Source organism: Vanellus vanellus, assembly GCF_965231255.1.
Source record: "Vanellus vanellus genome assembly, chromosome: 9".
In the NCBI taxonomy this organism is placed as follows: domain Eukaryota; kingdom Metazoa; phylum Chordata; class Aves; order Charadriiformes; family Charadriidae; genus Vanellus; species Vanellus vanellus.
Window position 1 is genome coordinate 15,936,678 of NC_138914.1, and position 15,420 is coordinate 15,952,097.

General features: G+C 34.7%; 1 protein-coding gene across 1 annotated transcript in view; it reads left to right on the top strand.

The window, feature by feature from the left end:
• ERC2 (ELKS/RAB6-interacting/CAST family member 2) overlaps positions 1-15,420 on the top strand; it is a gene marked incomplete at both ends in the record, with an annotated part of 454,823 nt that overhangs the window by 184,575 nt on the left and 254,828 nt on the right. The window contains one exon of the mRNA XM_082487881.1: positions 12,673-12,810. Within this exon, the coding sequence (XP_082344007.1) occupies positions 12,673-12,810 (138 nt within the window). The remainder of the gene's footprint in view (positions 1-12,672; positions 12,811-15,420) is intronic.

Sequence of the window (15,420 nt, forward strand, 5' to 3'; positions counted from 1 at the left end):
TATTTTTCTCCTGTTGATTTTGATGAAGCATTATATTACTATTTAGAACATTTTACAAGAAAACTGGGAAATAAAAGAATATTGGAAATCTCTGAAATAGTTTCGTAAGGCTGTAGGAAGAGGTATGTAATTAAGGATTGAATATGACAGACCAGTTTTAAAGTGCTGTACTTGCACTTTTTTCCCTTCACGCGTGAAATGTCTGTGGTTTGTAAGTTCTAAACAATCAATTTATCATGTAGAATTAAGAGCAGTACACTTACCTGAAAGTTTCTGAATTAAAGAAAGAATACTGAGAATTCTCTATGTTCTGGAACAATCAAATAAAGCTGGCATTAATTCTCAAGTGAATTATCTGTCTGTAGTTTTGAAATCTTTATACCAAATATGTTTAATATTGTCATACAGTTTTATCTAAAAGGCATGTTATGAAACTATTAATATAAGGAGATATATAATTACTGTTATAATGTAATTTATGGCCAGAGTCTTCTAACAGAATTAGTTGTAGCATGCTGCAGTAAATGTTAGACATTTGCTATACTCATAATTGTGTACCGTCTGAGTTACACTATCCTGTAGAACAGTGTGATGTTTAAATGGGCATTTATTTTGCTTTTGTCTAGACTCTTGTATCTTTTATAGCTTTCCATTGGAATCAAAACTATAGGAGTTGCTTAAATGAGAGACGTATTGAGTTTCAAATTCAAACCTTACAAAGCACGTTAAATATCTCTTTAAACTTTCCAGGAAGGGAAACAAAGGTATTCTTTTGTTTCACTCAAGCTGGTGATTTAATGGTAACCCTAAGCCACCAATAGAAATACGTGGCGGTGTTTGTAAAAACAAAACAGATATTCTGAAAGTATTGCAATACATTTATACATAAATTAAAAGTATATGAAAAATAGGCAAGAAAACCTGGGACATCCCAGGTTACAATGTTAATTCTTTAACTGGGTTGTCCACACAGATGTATACAATACATGAATGGAGCAGTGACTTTTGAGACTAGAAACATTTTATTATAAACCATCATTCTGGAGTGAATATGGAAAGAATGAACATAAGAGAGCAAGAATAAAAGTTAAAAAATCCTTCAGGTAATATAAAAAATTACCTGCATTGCTTGAAGTTGACTGAAGAAGCATGAAAAAGGATAAATGGACAACTACAGTTAAGATGAAGGGGACTTACTTGGAGTGAGAAGACAGATTTTTATCTCAGATACAGCCTTCTTCCATGTTTTAGTTTAGAAAATATTCATTCTTCAGTGTTTCAATTAGGGGAAAAAAAGTTTAAATGCAGACGGGGAAAAAGAAATGGTTACGAGCCTGAAAAAGAAATTTGGAGTGTTAATGCCAGGAGGATGAAGGGAGTGATTAATATCAATTTAGAAGAGTATTTGCAATGAGATGTGGTAGTAAAAATTGCCAGTGTTTCTGTCCGCAGAAGTACTGGGTAGCAAAACAACAGATGATGACCTCTCTCTAGATGGCCTTTGTGTCATCCCACCTAAAAAACCATATTTGATTTCAGACATCTCATTGTCAGAACAATGATGTAAATGTGAAAGAGTTAGAAAAAAAGAATAGTTAGAGACCTGACAGGGTCAGGCATCTGGATAAACCTAAGATAGTTTAGTTTTTTATTTTGATATTCTGAGGTTATAAATATCACAAAAGAGGAGAAATTATTTTGGACAGTGTAGAACCTAGAAAATAAGTAACGTAGTCAGATTGACAAGGAGATCTGTTAAGTGATTGGATAGCCTTCAAGTGGGAAAGGAAATTCAATTACCATAGGTTTTTCAATGCTAGGTGTAACGTAGGCCACAGTCCTGGAAAGGATCTTAGAGTATCATAGTGTGTTCCACTGCCCACAAACAGGATTTGAAGGAGGTTCTTACAGGGAATGAAACCCCTGCATTTTCTCTAGGGATTAAGCCAGGCTTCCAGCCTCTACACCACAATCTTTTCACTTTGAAACGAAGTACAGTTTGTAAGGTTTCTCCCCGTTATTCAGAACTCTAGATGATGGCTCTTTTCTGTAATTAAAAAGAAATCATTTTTCTGGATGTCTGTCTGTTTTCCTATCTTCATAATTTTCCTACATGTGTAAAATCAAAACTCAGGATAAGTTATGGTAAATAATTCCTGCTATTACTTTTCCAAACTCTTTTTAGTCTTTTACTGATGGAGATTGTTTCTGTTTTGCTACCTTGTTTTCACTGATGAATGCCTCATTAATTTATCAGGACTATATTGCTGTTTAATTTAAAATGAGGTAATATGCTTTTTAGCTTCTTTCTTGGGATACTTCGGATGCCAAAACCTAAATCTGCTTTCAGCTATTTCAGCTATTTTAAAGCTTGTGTTATTCTTCTATTTCTATATATATTTCTCTTTATATACGTGTGTTTTAAAATAATGCACACAACATACACATCTGTGTTCGGCCTTTTTTTGGTTGGTTGTGTAGTGTTGGTTTTTTTTCTTTTTTCTCTTATGCTACTTCCCATTCATGTTATCCAGCAGATTGATTTCTCTATGTTCATTGCTCTGGAAGACTTCCCATAGTACTGTCTAACTGGCTCTCTTTTTGCAGCTCTTGAGGTGCCTATTCTTACTCTATTTCCTTTGTAGCTTCCCTTTTCGGTACTCCCTGTTGCCCAACACTTGTCTATACAACTTATCTGCTGTCTCTCTCTTCCCACCATCTATTAACTTTTTAACAAGACCTGTAATTTTTTAATCTGGGCAGAGGCCTCAAAGTCTTCCTAATTGATACAGACATAATAGGAATGACAAGATACAAACTAAAAGGTATATTGTTGTTCATCTTAAATGATTTGTCTTAAAAGTATAAATATGCCCAAGCAGCTTTTTTCTACATGTGAGTTTATATTAGAGTATATACATTGCTCCGTCTTGCATCCTACATAGTGTAACAGTTTTCCACGCAAAATCTTCTTGAAAAATTCTTGCGTAAGCTAACATATCTTATTTTATATGCACCTATACCAAATAATAGAAAACTGTCCATGAGTAACAGATCATCAGATGTCTTCGAATACCTGAAATGTAGGATTGAACAGAAAGGTATGATTTTTCATGGTTAGCTTTGAGAAGAAATACAGGTCATATTTTCAGGTGCTCTCAATGTGCAATTGGGCTAGACTTCAAAAAAAAAAAAAAATTCAGCAATCAATCATTACCCTGTAACATGTAAATGTTGTGAGATGTAGAAATTCATACCCAACCAACCCAGCTCGAAAATCTGGCCCTGAATATATACAGATGGTTGTTGCAAGAAGCATTAGCTTGTTAAGAATGAATGTCCACCTCTTCGTGTGTCATAACTGGAATTATGTGTTAGTCCATTTAATATTACTATCTTTACTATCTGGAAAAATACCTATTGCATTTTGAATTATATCATAATAAATACATATAATGAGAGAAAAAACTTTTCAATGGATGTCTGACAAGACTGTGTGATCCCTGCTTAGAAGAGTCCAAGAGTCAAGCTGTTTTGTTCTGAGAATTTATTGGTCCCTGATGAGAAGGAGACAGAGACTGAGTATTTCCAGATACACAAGTGGATATTATCAGCCCAGGCTTCTTTTGGCTAGCTTCCTGGTGAAGGTTAATTTTAGCATTAAGTTCCAGCTCTTTCTCAGCTGGAGTCTGGCAACAGAAGCCAAGCTTTCAGTCCAGGAGCTCCTTTCTATGTGACAGCCTTCTCCTCTCTTGGCTCAGTTTGCCCACTGACCTGCTTTTATAGCCCTGTAAAAGCGTCAGCTGACTTGAGGGCAGATCCCTTCCCTAAGCTGCCCTAGGGAATTTTTCTTCTACTCTCTGTATGAAAACTCAGCACACGTCTTCTTTCTTAATCCTTGTTGGTTCGTCTGAATCCTTCCTGGACCCTTACATTTGAGTCCTGTGTTATGGAAGGAATCTAGAATCTCATGGGAAGTAAAAATGGGTGAAATATTTCTTGCAGTGATTGCACACTACAACAAACATGCTTGTTTTGGAAGAAGAAGAAAAGGTGTTTATCACCTTTGATCCCCAATTTTGATTGCATTTGTGTCTATTGATGCAATAGGATGCTTTCGGTTTCTACATGTACAGGAGATAGTTGGTTGATGTTTCTGATTATAGAATAAAGAAATTTTTTTTCTAGTCACATATAACTGCACTTTATTGCAGGTACTGACCACAGAATATGACTCCATATTCCCACTAAATGATATATGTTTTCTCTTAGTGATCAACAGTTCATAGGTTCTTTTCTGTCTTTATACCTTTTTTTTTTTCTCTCCCAAATTAAGTGGCACATAGATTTTCTTTTTTCTTCAGGTAAACTTCCAATCCTCTTGGATTTTTTTTTTTAGATACTGTAATGATACTTTGTGCTTCTATACTGTTTTCCCTAAGATTTTGCTAATACTCAGTTGATACTCCATAAGTTTAACGAACTGAATCATACAGAACATACAATGACATGGGAAATACCTCCACATTATGTGAGTAGATATCTTGATTCTACCACTGACTTATTTGCTTTCCTCAGCCTACATTAGGAAAGTTTAATTACTGGGTAACATCTGCTCAGATGCTTGATATCAATGTAAATTTCATGTCTTCATTAATCATATCCTTTTTGTTCTTTGCAGCTTTACAACCGCACTGTGGTGAATGTGTTGAGTGGACTGTCAAATGGATGAGCAGACAGAGTGAACATGTGGGACTAAACTGTTTAGTAGCAAGAATGTCTTCTAGACCTTAAAATATCCCTGTATTCCTAAATCACTCGCTCCTTAGGACAGAGATTTGTTATAAGCAAACCTGATAAAACACTTGTAGTAAGTTACAATATAAAAGCAAATATTAGTCCTGTTCAGGTGACAGAGCCCTACAGCTATGTGTTTCTGTGTCAAGGGCTGAAATTTTGTTTGTAGAGCTTCTGTGGAAAGTGGGCTTCAGGTACTGCAAATCTGTGAAGACCTTATGCCTTTTCAGGTTACTGTACCTGTGAAATATGTGACGATTTTGAAAACAGTTTGTTTAGTTATCAGCTTCTTGGAAAGGGAAATTTAAGAAATGCATTTCAATATTATTTTATGGAGTTCTGATAAAGTATTTGCAATCAAGTTCGATATATTGCTGCAATCATACACTTCAGACACTGTAAAAAATACAAAATTAGCAATCAAGTATTGGGCCTATTATTAATAATGTTTTAATATTATTATTATTTTATTAATATTTCATAGAATCATATAATCATTTATATTGGAAAAGACCCTTAAGATCATCGAGTTCAACTATTAACCTAGGTATAAAAATTGTATGTGGAATTTGAAGTCTTATTTGTTTCTTTAAAATTGAAGAAAAAATCAGATCAAAACTGAAAGCCACATTGGAAAATAAGTATCTGAATTCTCATTAATGGCTTTGAAAAGATCTCAAACTTTGCAGTTTGAGAGAAAAAGGTATGAAAGATATTTACACAGAGCTTGCTGCCATTACTGGTAATTCAAACAGGAAGAACGACATCTACAAGCAAAGGAATACCTTGTTGTGGTTATTCCACTCTCTCCTCCTCGAGGCCTTGTTAGTGCGACCTTATTAGTTATCTAATGTTGATCCTTCTGATCCAATGGAATTATAACTGCCCTTTACTTTTTCTTTTGTGTCTGATGCTGCTGCCAGTGTTTGTTACTTACTTCATAGCTCTTCTCGCCCTTTGTCTCCTGTTCTTTATTTCATTTTTTGAAAATTCCCATCTCCAGATGTCAGCATCTGTGTAAACTCTTGGTTTTGTTTGGTGATTTCCTTATGTTTGGTTGCTACCACAGCTTTAGTGTTCAGTAGCAAGAGCATCATTTTTTCATCTAAATTACTGTTTTCTGGTCTTTGTTTGCATATTTGTTATAATTTCCAACTCTCTTTTAGACGTGTGGCGTCATCTTCACCTCTCATCTTGAATGTCCACTTTCTCTCTAATGGTAGTATCTTCAGATATTTTTCTTCGTTATTCAATCGTGTGAGGAGTTAGCCGTATGCACTGCATATCTTATTTCTTTTGAAGAGTGTAGGCAGTTGATAATCTGTCACATGTCCTGTTGACGGTACTGTAATTTTACCCATTCTGCTTCATAAGTTGTTGCTTTTGAATAATCAAAAATGAGTTGCCCTCTCTTTTCTGCATTATTTCATACCAGGTGCAAACATATAATATGCATCTCCATTATATGAATTTGTTTTTCCATTAACTTTTTATTTGGGTTAATTTGCAGTATGCATTTTAATGCTTTATTTAGTATGTTAGCGACAGTTTTTGCAGCTTAACAAGAAAGTGTAGATAAATATGTGAGTGAATAGCTTTCGTAACATCTTGGATAGTCCGGGAATACAAGTGGTAACAAACGTGAAGCAAATTTTCTTCTCTAGCTAAAAATTTCAGCTGAATTCACAGAGCTCATTTTTTTTTTTTTTAAGATAATTTATTCTAGCCACTGAGGAAGGCAGAGATCAAATTCTCATTAAGTCTTTCAAAACTGTCTTTACACAGAGCCTTGCCTAACAAAACTGGTTGTACTTAGTATGTCATCCCCAAACTTAGCATTTGTTCTCTGTGAAATGGTACGCTTGGCTTACTTAACATGTCAGTGCGTATTACAAGGGACAATGTAAATCCATGGGGTATAGTTTCGCCATAAGTTCTTGGTTGTCAGTGTTAATACTGGACAATAGTAGCATTTTGTAAGTCTAGAGAAAGGTATGTCTTAGTTAAGTTATTGGTTTGTGTTGTTTTATTGGAGCTATTTTATACAGCTCCAATATATATGTTTTTTAAGCTTGTCAAGTAGAGCAAAATTCTGAAGGATTATTTTCTTTCCTGCTTGGATTATGTGAGTGGGGAAGGTAGCAACAGGGTAATTACTGGCTCATGCCACTGCTCTATTGCTCTTGTCATCAGGTTAATGTGAGGGCTGATGTCTGAAGCAGCATTTGCTTCATTAGCTCCTTTGTGACACTCACGGTGCAGCTGCGCTTTGCTACTTTGAACTGTAGTCCTGAAGGAAGTTTGAGGTAAAAACTATTCAGACAGATCAATCGTCTTTTGTGAAAACCTTACAGACCCGTTGATTTGGAGAATGCTTTCTTCTTGGGCACACACCATATCCATGGTTGGAAATGTTTACATAACCCTGAAAGGGTTATGTAAAATTTATGGACAGGTTTACTAATAACTTTTACTGTCTGATTTAGTAATCCACTGTCATATTGACAGTGTAGGATTGAGCTGATCATATGCTTTGGGCCATCTAAGAATATAAAGCTAAAAGACACTATTGAACCAGGAGGTACGTTGTAATCTGAAGTGTGTGCAATGCTGCTGTGCATTTCCGGTTTGGAAAATAATTTGGAAGGTGGTAACAGGAAGACACACTGAAAATATTTTAAATTGAGAATATATTGTGCAATAGGCAACTGTAGGTAAGAAGCTTTATTCTATCGAGAAATAATGAGGCATTTTGGTAGCTATTGGAATTGCTTATGAAATCCAAGAGTATTTTATCATGTCATAAGATTAGCAAGCTTTTTCTCAATTACCTTGGTAAAGCCAAAGATTAGTGCAAATCTTATACTTCAGTAAATACATTTAGTTGCAAGCAACAAACTCCCATTTTATAATACTTTAAAGAGTTTCATATTATAGTATAATTTTTCAATATAACATCTAAGTTTTAGAATCTAAATGTGTATGTATTTTGACTTTTGAAAACAATATTCCCAATTAATGCTTGTCTGTCTACCTCCTTAAAAGGTAGAAAACCAAAGTGAAAGTACTGGTACTGAATGATGAAGCACTTTTGGGTCTAGTCTCTTTCAAAACAGAAGACAATTCTGCAACGTCAAACTGTTGAAGCAGAAGTTGCCCTTCAGTGAACTAATTTTTTTTTAATCGAAATCCTGCTTAAACTGAAAAATGTATTTAGGTCATATCATGACTGTTAGTGGAAAGCTATGGAGCCATAGCTTCCCCCTCTTGCCCCGTAGGCTGAAACGTCAAATAGCTGATATAACGCCTGTTAATTTTAAAATACTTTGACTGACTTGATATTTAGTAACTGTACATCGTTCGGTAAAAATCTTTGGCTAAAAATCTATTGTGCTTTCCAGAAATTATACCTCTGTATATTGAGCTTTCAGGTAGTAATATTTTTACAGTCATGGTAGGTAGGTAGGGAAAAATTATTTCAGTCTTTTCTGGGTATTTAATTTCAAATTATGCATGCACACGCCAACACGCGCGCGCGCACCCCTGTAAGGTGGAGGTGTTAGGACATCTGTAGATACACCTATTTTGCTGAGTCACTGCTATAGCTAGTTTCATGTTCTGGGATATGACAAGATGTTTCTGAGAAGGACCATATGAGAGAGAACAATTATCATCACTCTTACTAATACAAATAAATTGTGTGTAAGTAGACATTTAGAGTATTTGCATTTGCACTACACCCAGCTATTTTTTTTCCTGTTTCAATTAGTAGTTACGTTTTTTTTTTGTCTTTGGTTATGTATATCTATAGGGCAGCAGCTAAAGTCTGAGAATGAATATGACGGTCTAAAGTAGTCTTGTTAGTGCTCGTGTTGGATGAATGCTGTTGTTCATTAAATCTCTTTTCCTCGTAATTCCATTAACTGTTTCAAGTAGAATGTAGCAGTACTTGGGAAATTGTTCAGTAGAATTTGCTTTCATAAACAGTAAGATTATTTTTTTAGTAAATAATAAAAATGGTATATACAAAAGTTGTTTCCTCCCCCGTGTTTCAATTTGCAATGTAAATTAAACTAATCTTATATTATTGATCTTCTTCACTGGCGCATTTGAAGACACGACCTGTGTTTTAATATGAAACAAATCTGAAATGGTTCTGCCTAGAGAAATTTAGAATCATCATAGAATACCAGGTTGGAAGGGACCTCAAGGATCATCTGGTCCAACCTTTCAATTTAGAATAGAGCAAAATGAATTTTAGGATTACAAAAGCCAGTGTTGCAAACTACTTGTTGTCTGAGTTATTTAAAACTCAAATACAGAGCAGAGAGGAAAATATATGGCGCTAAGTTTAAGTATATGATTTCTGGTTTCACTAGCTTGGCCTAGGAAGTCTTTGATAAATTCTCTCTTACATTGTCTTAAACTTTTATACTTTAATGCATATCTCTAAAGGCAAATTGTTACAGCGTGGAACATTTTCTTTGATTATATAATTTTCTTGCAAATTCCATAGTACGGTACCTTAAGTTTGATAATGAAAGTAATTTTCTTTTAAGAACTTGGGTTACTGTAGAATTTTAAAGCCTGTCTGTGGGTGAGATTTAATTTAATCCCTGGAGTATTTAAGAAGCATTCCTGAGACCATCGCCAAAAAGTGCCAAGATTAGCACTTGCCCTTTATTGACAGGATGCCTCATAGGAAAGACATTTATCTGTAAGGGTATTGTTTTTTAAAAAGGAATAAAGTCTGTCAAGCTCTGGGAATACACACGCTTTCTGAAATGCAGAAAGAATGGAGCAGTTTCTTTTCATACAGCTCATGGCACGGGGGCATAGCAGTTTACAGAGGTAAGAATTACATGTTGACAAAACTACACAGTAACTAATTTCCTATCAGATAAAAATATAAGTGCTTGAGGATTTAGAAAGTCATAAATTGAATTCCGGCATACTCAAAAGTAAGTAATTATTCAGCAATAAAGTGGTATCCTTACATATATGCCTGTACCCAAATACATGTTGGAGAAAGACAGAGGTTACCGGAGGGTTTGTTGTTCTTTCTGGGTTTAAAGAAAACAGGAAGAACTAAATCATATCTTGTGTTCCAAGATTTTAGCATGTGAGACTGCTCAATCTCTTTGCCTCCTGTCATCTTCTTGAGAGAATTCTTTGTCATTAACTGGTCATAAAATCTTGTCTGCATTAGCAGACCTTTACTAATCCCCTGCCCATCCCAACAAACAAACAAATACTCTGTGGTACTGATTCTACTTTCACATACCCCAGTGTGGTCCTGTGCCCGTATTTCCTTCAGATTTTTATAGCACAAATAGAAGAATAATCAGATCCTTTCCTCTTATTTTATCTATGGGCTACTCATTGAATGACTTATTTTAAAGCAGTTGTGATTCAATGGGGATGTTTTTAATTTGCTGCCTGTTCTCTTTACCTCTGAGGAAAGAATTTTGTAAATGCTGAATAATTTTAGAACATGTTTTCTTGGTTAAGGGTTGGATCATATTTTAAATTAGTTTTAAGAGGAAGGAAATCGTGTAAATGCTGTGGAATTCAGATAAGCACTGTGCATAGGAAATAAGTACTTTAATTTAGGGTGCCTAGAATTGGTAGGTCAAGCTGATGATAATAAAGGACCAGATCTTAACTTTGTTTCAAAGAACATGTAATCAATATTCACTCTCCTGTTTTATTTCCTTTTTGCTTGAGAATTTGTTTTGGTGAAGCTCAAATGTGCAGTTACGTAAGTATTCCACAGGGTGTCATGAGGTAGTTGCTGGAATCATTAATACTTGGATGAAAGTAAAGAAAGAAACATAGTGTGCAGTTCTCTGAATGCCAGTTAATGTAATTTTAGATGTGACTAATACACATGCCATAAAGTAAAAAGTTCTTAACTCATTAACACGTGTATCTTATTTCTGTATCTGTATAAAATATACACATGAAGAAAAATATTACGAGAGGTCGTTTACAAGAGTAAGCTATTCTATGTCAGCTCTTCCCAAAAAAACCTTTCTGTATATACCTTAGTATTTTATAGTTTACAGGGCAAGTGGAATCTTTGGCCCATAGCAGTAATCTGACACACTAAATTATATATATTTAAAAGAGAAAAAAAAAAGAAAAAAAGTACGATACATTTGGCATACTGTTATAATGAATTTCTAATTGGAATGTGCTCCTCCAAATTTACTTTCAAATTTTATTTTACTTTTTATTTAAGTTCTTTTAAAATTTAAATTTATTTAAACAAACTTTATACAGTGCACACAGCTGTGGATTTTATGATTTGTTAATTATAGATATATATATGATGTCAAAACTTAACTTCAAGCCTTTTCTCCTGCACATGTATAATGTAGTAGGAAGAGAATTTTTAGCAAAGTATGCCCCAAATTAAAGAGTGTTTGATTATGGTGATATATTTTTGCATATGCAGACCAAATTTTTATTGACATAACTTGACTTCTGCGGAGCTGTACATGCATTGAATTCAGCTTCAGGTTTGTAAAAAGAATCTTTAAATACGGTTTAACAGTAATTATCAAGGATCCTGCTTCTGTTAAAATCTGAATTGCTTTAAATGGAAATGACATTGGCCGTGAGAAAAATTACATTACTTTATGAAATGAGCAGCAAAACTTCATTCATTTCAGTAGCAACAGAATGTGATCCAAAGTGTAAAATCACCGGTGAAAGTAAGAATTTGACTCTCTGTTGACAGTAATAATTGGTCTATTTTTAACAGCATATTTAAAATCAGTTTTGAACAAATGATATCTTATGGGTTTAGGCATATTTTGTCATATAAAGTGGCATACCAAAGTAATAGGCAATTTTCTTGTTACTATTTATTTGTGCTAAGTATTATGGAACAAATTTTGGTTTTATGGCAGTAGCATAATAGTGAGTGGCAGTGAGAGTGTAGGATGAAGGGAGGTTGATTCTTCTGACAGACAATTAATAAAATTTTACACATTTGACATACCACATGTCCTCTGTGCAGTATGTCCAGCAGGTCATGGTGCCTTACAGCCATAGAAGGTGATTGCTGCGACAATCAGAAGCTGAGTGCTTTTATTCAGATTTGCTTCAAAATCCACATGGTCCAGTGGGAAATTGTTTGTGCAAAACCTTTCTGACTTAATCATTATAAATCATGACCTGTTTAACAAATCACTGTGTTTATAGGTACCTTAGCAGTAGGTTTAAATACTTGCTAGAGGAAGAACTAGACCTGTTTAAAGGAGTTTTAATATCTGGCATACCTTAAATCTCCGTGGACATGAAGAAAGTAGCCTTTGGGTTGTTTGGGATTTTTTTGTATCTGGGTTTGGCTTTTTGAAATATAATCATCTTGATCTCTGTCCCGATGAGTTTCCTTTACAGCAGGGCATCATGGAAGAAGGGGTTTTTAGATAGGTAGGTTATCATCTTTCTTCTTTCTCAGTTTAAGGCTCACTGTACTCACTTTTCTTCTCCTTTTCTTTGTTCTTTTTATTGCGACTAGAATAATCTATAAGGGGTAATTCCACACATACTTTGAATTACTGAGATAATGCAGTACCTTAAACTAAAGTGATTAATATCAGGAAATATTTAAATAATAAAATATTTGGCTGCACTGAGATTTTTCCTAGAATTTATTGAGAAATGATACTGTTAGCAAAGGAAAACAAAATAGAAAGGACAGAATTTAATTGCTGATATTATACCATATAAAAACTTGGCAGTATACTGAGGCATATGTATCATATGTGTGATATGTATGCATTCAATTGATCCTACCACCCAAGTCCCTCTTTGAATGTTAAGACAAGGTTGATGAATATTATGATCTGTTTTTATTTTCAGATTGAAAATCTGCAGGAGCAACTTAGGGACAAAGACAAACAACTAACTAATCTAAAAGACAGAGTGAAGTCGTTGCAGACGGATTCTAGTAACACAGACACAGCACTAGCGACTTTAGAAGAAGCTCTATCAGAAAAGGTAATGTTTTCTCATGGAACAGCATTACGTGCTGCTCTTGTGGGTGAAGTGTGTCGAGAAAATGTCTTTTTAAGTTGGTCTGGCACCTGTAACAAAATCTATGGGCCTTATCAGGAAAGCAGATGGCTCTGTTCTGGTAGCCTGAGCAAGAAGTGATTCCTGGCTGATGAACTGAAACAGGACATCCTTTCAAATGGCCCAGGACATGGTAAGATTTTCCCTTAGTCAATGGGATGAGTGGTTGTTCCCTGAAAGAACTGAAAGGCATGGACGCCTGACTTAATGAAGGTAGAGTTTTGGGTGTTTTTATGGCTTTGTGCTCTTGATTGTCCTGTTCTTTGTCTGAAGTAGAGCCTAACTTAAGAGCCAACAGCAAGTGACTGTACCAAGTGTTTCTATGGCTTGCTGTTAGCACTCTTGGTTTCCTACACTTAATTTAGAGGACAAACTGTATTTCATAAAAAAATTAAGAATTACTTTTTTTCTTTAAAAACTATATGCCTTTAATCTGAAAATACCTAGCAGAAGGGATAAATCTGGACTGTTTAATGAGGGTCAACATTCCTACCAGTTTCGGTGAGGTCAGGGTTTCTCTTCCCATTAACTTCGAGTACGAGGTAATCCAAGTAAATTTATATGCCAAAAAAATTGGTACAACTATCCACTTCTTGCAGCTCACAGATCTTAATATATATCATTTAAATGTGCACAGGTGAGTGTGACTAATTAAAGTATGTGCCATTCTGCAGTGGGTAATCCTAGGAAGGTATTTATGACTCTATGTGACTTTAAAAATGCCACTGTGGGGTTGGCACTAACACCTAAAATGGTAATATTAGACTTCTGATTTCTTTGTATGTTTAATCACCTTACTAACATTTGCTTGATTAACAACAGTAGAAAAATGTTGGCATTACTGTTACCTTTCTGGCTTTACAGCGTTTATCCAGTAAAGAAAGTACATGCATTTTGTTAATCTTTCACTGCTAGTCTGGGCACAGCGCTCACCAATTTCACAGCATATTATTAAAAAAATGACACGAAGTAGTTTATAATCTGGTTTTCCTCCCTTTACTTTTCGGGACTAGTCTACATTGTTACTTTCCCAAAATGCCCATAGAGGCAGCTGAGAGGTTAAAACAGCCCTTTAACCACCATGGTACTGTTGTCAATGTAGAAAGCAGAGTGAGTGTCACATTGCAAAGTTGCCTGTTCTCCTGTGCAACTGAGCATGAAGTAGATCCTCAAAAGCCAAAGAAATCTTGTATCTCATTTTCTGCCTCAGCTATATCTGCAGCGCTTCAGAGAACACGCACTTACGCAATACTTCTTAGCTGGGGTAATTTGCTAAGTTGCAATCTGTCTTCAATTGTAATGTATTTCTCTGTTGAAAATATTAAATTAATGACAGTTTGCCAGAGTTCATAGTAGAAGCAGCAAGAGTGGAGGTACTGAATAGAACGTTGAACAGAAGTCGTCTTCTCACTACCAGAAATACAAAAGGTTAAGAAGTACTGGGTTAAAACCTAACCCAAATTAGTAAATTGCAATGAGTTGTTTTCAAGTCATTTTGAATCAGTACCATTCTAAAATCTATTGAAATAAATGCAAACTAATAAACAAATGTAAAAGTTCTTATAATGTTGAAGAAGTTTTGTAGATATTGAAAATAAATTATTCTATTATTCTCGGACATGCTAGTTGTAAAATTTCACTAAACTTAGGATGCATTATTTTTGAATATCTTAGTGAGGATTTGTCCTAGAGTTTGTTTAGAAATTTTGCTATAGAATTTTGTTGTGTGTATGGTAACTGGAAATGTGACAACACTAGAGACCCTGAAGGTATGGAAATTTTGTGTCAAGCTTAATTTGATTGCTGTAATACAGGTTCAAAGTCCAATAAATGAATCTAGTTTTAACGTTTTGGAAAAGTTGGATAAACTTAGATCCTTCTCTGAAATGTATTTTTGCAGTTCATGTCTACTTCATTTGGAATTGCATGAATATATACGAACAGACTTTTTTTTTTTTTAAAAGAATCAGTGTGATTAACGTTTTTTCCAAGTGGAATTGATTACAACTCGCATGGGGTCCCTAAGGTTGAATTCTGTACAGAGTAGTCACTTTGCTTACATTCAGTCAGCTGAGAATGGCATCTTTCCTGCAGTGTTTGCAGGCTACTATCTACTACACAGATACAGTGGATATTATGTGATGTTTGCTCTGCCACGGAGATTTTTTGAAGCTGAGGAAAGCGATGGTATCTTTTTTAAGTCAATGCTTTTGAGAAGTGGTATGAAGCTGAGTTGCGCTATTGTTTCTGGTGACTGTTTAATGACTTATGGAGAGACTTATAAAAGTTAGGTGGCAGTATATAAAGAGAAGAACTCTATGTGTAAGTGATATGCTTATTGTTCTATATTGCTTCAGAAATACTACTTTGTTAACCTGAGAAGATACACAGAGTTATTAAATAATAGCCTTTTTCTTCAAATGCACTTTACAACTGAGAGAGTAAATTATTTAATGAAGTGACCAAATCGTTATGCAAGTTAGTGACTGTGTTAGAATAGGAACATACGGCTTGAATTTTTACAGAAATTTTTGT